General features: G+C 42.0%; 1 protein-coding gene across 1 annotated transcript in view; it reads right to left on the reverse strand.

The window, feature by feature from the left end:
• mphosph10 (M-phase phosphoprotein 10 (U3 small nucleolar ribonucleoprotein)) overlaps positions 1 to 6,992 on the reverse strand; it is a 109,027-nt gene that overhangs the window by 5,322 nt on the left and 96,713 nt on the right. The window contains exons 3-6 of the mRNA XM_048617067.1: positions 4,996 to 5,144; positions 1,413 to 1,578; positions 447 to 588; positions 75 to 142 (exon numbers count right to left, since the gene is read on the reverse strand). Of these exons, the coding sequence (XP_048473024.1) occupies positions 75 to 142; positions 447 to 588; positions 1,413 to 1,578; positions 4,996 to 5,144 (525 nt within the window). The remainder of the gene's footprint in view (positions 1 to 74; positions 143 to 446; positions 589 to 1,412; positions 1,579 to 4,995; positions 5,145 to 6,992) is intronic.

Raw genomic sequence — 6,992 nt, forward strand, 5'->3', positions numbered from 1 at the left:
GACAGTACCTGGGGAAAATCGCCAACCTAACAGAAAAGTTGATCCAGGAGGGACTGACAAAAATGTCCACTTACCTGGTCTTTAATCCTCTGGATAATGATATCCTCCAGTTTAAGTGTTGTCTCCTCAGTGATTACTGGAGCTGAGGAACAGATATAAAAAGGAGCACAAAATCGATATAAAGTTAACTACATCTGAATTATGAACTTTGATGAAAGGTTAGTGACCTAAAACTGTTTTTCTTTGCATACATGCTATCTGACCTGCTGTGGATTTTCATTTTTAATTTCAGACTTCCAGTTTCTACAGTGTACCATTTTTCCATAGCACAGCTTAAAGCTTTGCCCATAAAGACACACACACACGCTAAAAACATAATGGTGTCTGAATGAGCATCCCCCCCATCCCCCATAAGTTCAAGGTTATTGTGTGGAGGGGACGCTTACCCTTCCTAACTGCGTGGTCAAACTGGAGGTCCTCCTCCAGCAGGCTGTTCTCTGGTCGTTTCTGGGCACTGACCTCTCCTAGAAGCTGCCAAGGCTTCTGCTCCAAGAAAGATTGTTCCAGCTGTTGGATTTGTGCATTCAGCTATAGGAAACAAAATACAACACAATGCTGGTTACCTGTGAATTACATTATGCAGAGGTCACGGGCTGCAGACCAGTAATTCCACCCAAACACCCCACATTCTGAGGACAATAAGCAGTAATCTGTATTCTGTATCATCATTTGGTTCCATTAGCCACTAATCTGAACATTACACTTCAATTACTAACTCCACAACCTCTGAACCCGGAGTAAAGACTACTCTCTGTCCAGATATCTTTAGAGTTAATCTTGAAGGCAAAGCCTTCAATCACATATAACAGTTTGCTTGTATCTACTCTGTCCAATCTTTTCATGATTTTAAACATCATTACATAACTTCTAATTACAAGATCTGCAATGACTTTTCAAAAGCAAATGTCGTGGATCCTGAAAATCTGAAATTAAAACAGAATACATTGGAAATACTCAACAGATCAGGCAGCATCTGTGGAGAGAAACACCTGATTTCTGAAACAGCACTCATGCTTCCCCAAAAATTTACATTCATATTTAAATCTCTTCACATCATTCTCATTCCTATCCCCAAAACCTTCTTCAGCTGCATCCAGCCCACCACTAGCAGTTATATCTTTAGCTACATATGCCCCAAGTAGCAGAATTTTCCTCTAAATTTCTCCTGAAACAGCCTTCTCAAACCTCAGCTCTTTGACAAAACCATTGGTCATCTTCCTAATAACTCCTTTGTGGAATCATCTAGATTGTGTATTGTACACAGGGGATACATTTCAGGACTTTATTTAAGGTGAAATGTTGTGCTGGATATTGTGCCCTATCCATGTGTTCACTGTAATTCCAATAATCACCTTTTCTTGTCGTTTCTCAAAGGTTGATTTTGTCTCTTCTGGTTTGTTTCTTCCTCTCATGTCGGCTAATTCCTCCCCATCAGTGTCATCTGGCAGGTTAAAGCGAACTTTCCGATGTGTCCCTTTGGCCTCTTGGGCACACACAAACTTGGCCATCTCCTGGTTTCTGGATCATAGAAAGGAACCCAAATTAAGGCAAAATTAATTAATACAATATATAAATACACTAGTTTGTAAGAAGAATATATCTATTTTCAGTGCATAGATCAATAGACACACAGTTGCAGGCATTTACGGGATTATTACAGAATACTCAGAATAAGTATATTCCTACTATATAAAAAAGGATAACCCACCATCTTTAGTTAACTAAAGTAGTTATGGAAAGCATGAAACTCAAGGGGGAAAACCTATAACTGTGCAATGAAGAGTGGCAAGTCAGATGATTCACCAGGATATAAAGAATGGTAGAAAATGACTAGGTTAATCAGGAGGAAGAAATTAGAGTATGAGAGAAAGCTAGCTAGAAATATAAAAATGGATAGTGAGAATGTCTAGGTATTTAAAAGGTAAAAAGTAAACTGAGCGTTGGTCCTCTGGAGTGTGGGAATTGGGAGTTAAATGATAGATAAGGAAGTTGGAGATGAAACAAGCAAATTTTGCTTCTTTGTTCACCATAGAAAGTACAAATTTAACCTTTCATTAACAGCTGTAAATCAAAAAGTAGAAGGGAGACAGAAACTTAAGTGACATTACATTCACCGGGGAAGTTTTACTAAGCAAACTGGTGGAAAGGTGGGGTGACTAGTCTGTGTCCAGATGGACTCCATTCAAGAATCTTAAAAAGCGATTGCTAATGAGGTAGTAGATGTGTTTGTGCCAACTTTCCAAAATTCCCTAAATTTAGGAAAGGTTCCATCAAACTGCAAAGTAGCAAATATAATCCCTTTTTCAAGAAGGCAGGGAGACAGAAAACAGGAAACTATAGGCAAGATAGTTTGATGTCCGCCATGGGGAAGGGGTTAGAATGAATCATTAAAGAGATTATAGTTGCGTACTTAAAAAAACTCAAGGTAATCAGGAAGAATCAGAGATAGCACAGTGTGGAGCTGGAGAAGCACAGCAGGCCAGGCAGCATCAGAGGAGCAGGAAAGTTGATGTTTCAGGTCAGGACCATTCTTCCAGAAGAGTCAGAATTGTTATGTCGAAGGAAAATCATATTTAACTAATATATCAGACTTCTATGAAGAGTAATGCACTGTGCATAAAGGAGAGCTGGTAGACATATTTGGATTTTCAGGTGACATTTGATAAGGTGCCACATTACACACAAGGTAATATATTAACATGGATAAAAGACTGGCTGACTGGCAGAAAACAAAGAGTACATAAATGAGTCTGTTATAGATTGGCAGGATTTGACAATTACAGTCCTGCACTCGGGCCACAAATTTTTTACAATTTTTAAGAAGGTCTCCCTGCCTTCTTGAATAAGGGGTTGCATTTGCTACTTTCCAGTGAGGATACATCTTGAATACTGTGTATAGTTTTGGTCTCCATACTCAAGGAAGTGTGTAAATAAATTAGTTCAGAAGAGGTTTGCTAGATTGCTACCTGAAATGAATGGGTTATCTTACAAGAAAATGTTGGACAGGCTGGGCTTGTTTATATGGGAGTTTAGAAGAGCGAGGTTTATTGGTTTATTTATTTGCTTGATTGAGGTTGCCAGAGGTAGGTGGCAGAGACGTAAATCAATCCACCGTGATCTTGTTGATTGGCAGACAGAGATGAGAGGCAAAAAAGTCTATTTCTCCTATCTCATATGTTTCTCAATCAAATTCCCACAGATCCCAGCTTACAGTTCTTAGGAAGGATCACTAAACCCAAAAAGTTAACTCTGATTTCTCTTCGAAGATGCTGCCAGACCTGCTGAGTTTTTCCAACAATTTGGTTTTGCTTCTAACAGATGGCTGTGGCACAGACCAGTTGGGACAGTTAATTCTTGAGGTTGGTTGGCACGCTGAGCTGGTTTCTTGTTTCGCAGACATTTCGTTACCATGCTTGGTAACATCCTCAGTGCAGCCTCCGATGAAGTGTCGGTGTGTTTTCCCGCCTAGTTTTTAAACTCTGGGGTCCATTGAGGTGGACTGCCTCACTTCCGGTTTTCCTTCATAGTGGAATGTATATGGGGTCGAGTTCAATGTGTTTATTAATAGCATGCTTCGTGGAGTGCCATGCTTCCAGGAATTCTCGTGCTTGTCTCTGCCTAGCCTGTTCCAGTCGAAGTCGTGGTTCTCCATGTCCATGTGGATTGAGATGAGTGAGTATTGGTCGTGTCTTTTTGTAGCCAGTTGGTGTTCATGTACTCTTGTTGTTAGTTTCCTTCCCGTTTGTCCGATGTAGTGTTTCTCGCAGTCTCTGCAGGGAATTTTGTAGATGACATTGGTCCTGTCCGTGGCAGGGAGTGGGTCTTTAGTTCAGGTGAGCACTTGTCGTAGGGTTGACGTGGGCTTGTGTGCCACTTTGATGCCCAGCGTCGTAGGAGTCCTGTGGTGAGTTCCGACGTGTTCCTGATGTAGGGTAGTGTGACGAGTGTGTCGGGGTGTGTAGAGTCTTTCCGATGCTGTTCTTGTAGGCATCTTCTGACCCAGTTCTTTGGATATCCATTATCCTTGAACACTTGGAAGAGGTATTCTTCTTCCTCTCGGCGTAGACAAGCACAAGAATTTCTGGAAGCATGCTATTAATAACACATTGAACTTGACCCCATATACATTCCACTACGAAGGAAAACCGGAAGTGAGGCAATCCATCTCAATGGCCCCCAGAGTTTAAAAACCAGGCGGGAAAACACACCAACGCTTTGTCGGAGGCTGCACTGAGGATGTTACCAAGCATGGTAACAAAACGTCTGCAAAACAACAAACGACCTCAGCGAGCCAACCAACCTCAACATCCACAACCCGAGCTACAGATCTACTCCAAAACCTTAGAGCTTTTAATTCTGCAGGACTCCAGTGGAAATGGCTCTTTGGACCTGGTCTCTGTGGCCGAGGCTCCATTACATTGCTGATTTCACCCAGAGCATTAGTTAGGCTTCTACATCGAAGTGCCCTGACTAAATGTGCATGAATCAAGAGGTTCAACAATTCAGGTACATATCATCAAAAGCCAAAGCAGATGTGAGGGGAAGAGTTAAGATTTATGATGCTAGATTGCATCATTCTGTACAAAAGGCAGCAACTGCAAACACACTGTGCTGGCCATTTCTACGTGGCGTCCAGACAAAGTCTGGCAATAGTCACTTGGATCACATATGGAGCCAAGGAACCAGAAAACGTATAAATTACGTTTATATTCCTGGGTGATGAAGAGGGTGACAGATGGTCCTGTTGGGGGGTTTTATATTCCAACTGTGGCACACCAAACACGTGGACAAAAATCATTCTTTCTGCCAGTCATATGAACTGTCAGAGAGGTTGAGGTTGGGTTGGGAGTTTAGATCAACAATTGGAGAATTGAATCCAGTGCTATATGGCCTTTTAGGCCTAGGGGTTAAGATAATCAACCTCAGAAAACATACTCATCCATTTCTTCCTCCTGCTCAAATCCTTCTGGTTCTGGTTCCTCTTCTGCCTCAACACTTTCATTCTCCTCATCGTCATCTTTCACCATGGGTTTCTCACCCTCAACTGGGTCAAAGAAATCCTTGTACTGTAGGTTTCTGGAACTCTTCAAACAACAAACAGAAATCAAATCTGTAAAAATCTGACGAGTTTCATCTTACAACATTACTCTACACAACGTGCAGCATTCAGCACAGATAGCACGAGACAGAGGAGGAGTTGGAGAGACAGGGACAGATGTGAGGACCTTCCTGAAAGGAAACTCATGTCTGACCAATTTATTAGGGTATTTTTGAGGAAGTCTCAACTAGAACGGAAAGATGGGAACCAGTATACCTATTTGGATTTCCAGGTATTGTTCGAGAAGGTACCTCATAAAAGATTAAGTCATAGCATAAGAGCCCATGGTGTCATAGATACTACACTGATATACTATGTATACTGGGCAGAACAGTGGCTCAGCGGTTAGCACTGCTGCCTCAGCGCCAGAGATCTGGGTTCGATTCCAACCTTGGGTGACTGTCTGTGTGGAATTTGCACATAACTCCCCATGTCTGCGTGGGTTTCCACTGGGTGCTCTGGTTTCCTCCCACGGTCAAAAGATGTGCAAGTTAGGTGGACTAGCCATGCTAAATTGTCCATAGTGTTCAGGGATGTGTAAGTTAGGCGCATTAGCCACAGGAAATGCAGTGTTATAGGGGTAGGGGAATGGGTCTGGGTGGGATGCTCTTCGGAGGGTCGGTGTGGACTTGTTGGGCCGAATGGGCTGTTTCCACACTGTGGGGATTCTATGAAATCTATATGGATAAATAATTGGCTAATGGGCAGAAAATGCCAAGTTGCAACAAGGAGTTCATTTTCAGGTTGTCGGCTTGTAACCAATGGGATTGTAAAGGGGTCAGTGTTGGGACTGCAACTGTTTACAGTATATTTGGAGGAAGGAAATGAATGTACCATAGCTACATTTGCAGAGGACACAAAATTAGGTCGAAAAGCAAGTAGCAAGAGGAATACAAACAATTTACAGAGATATTGATAAATAAAATGTGGGCAAAATGTTGGCAAATGGAGTATAATTGGCAAAACGTGAAGTTGTTCATTTGAGAACAAAAGAATAGCATTATTTAAATGGAGAGAAACCACATAAAGCTGCAACAGAAAGGGACTTGGGGTAACTTGTGCATGAAACACAAAGCTAACACACATGTGCAGCAGGTAATCAAGGAAGGCTATTGGAATGTTGGCCCTTATTTCGAGGGAGTTGGAGTATAAAAGTTGAGAAGTCTTACTGCAACTGTACAAGGTATTGGTGAAATCACATCCAGAATACTGAACAGTTTTGGTCCCCTTCTTTAAGGAAAGGTATCATTTCATTGGAGGCAGTTCACAGAAGGCTCAATAGGGCAATCCTCAGTATGGATTGTCCACTCAATGGAATTCAGAAGAATGAGGCGCGATCTCTGAGACATATTGGAATCTTAGGGGGTTTGACAGGGTAAACACTGAGATATTTCTCTTCATAAGACTATAAGAAATAAGAACAGGAGTAGACAGTTCAGAACCTTGAGCCTGCTCTGCCTTCAATGGGATCATGGCTGATCCAACACTCATATCTATCTTTCTGCATTTTCTCCATAATCTTAGATTCTTGGTCAGGTGAATCAATCTACCTTGGCCTTAAATATACAAAAGGACTCTGCCCTCACAGTTCTCTATTGCAAGGAGTTCCAAAGGCTCTCAGCCCTCAGAGAAGAAATTTCTCTTTATCTCAGCATTAAATTGGCGCTTCTTTATTCTCAGCCTATGTCGTCTAGTCCTAGACTCTCCCATAAGGGGAAAACATCTTCCCAGCATTTATCTTGCTGTGCAGAGATGCGGGGGGGGAGGTGTGGGTGTGAGACAGAGATGGAGAGCAGGTCTGTTGAGGAGCAGGGGTTGGAGAACAGAGATCAGT

Source organism: Rhincodon typus, chromosome 36 (assembly GCF_021869965.1).
Source record: "Rhincodon typus isolate 14 chromosome 36, sRhiTyp1.1, whole genome shotgun sequence".
Lineage (NCBI taxonomy): Eukaryota > Metazoa > Chordata > Chondrichthyes > Orectolobiformes > Rhincodontidae > Rhincodon > Rhincodon typus.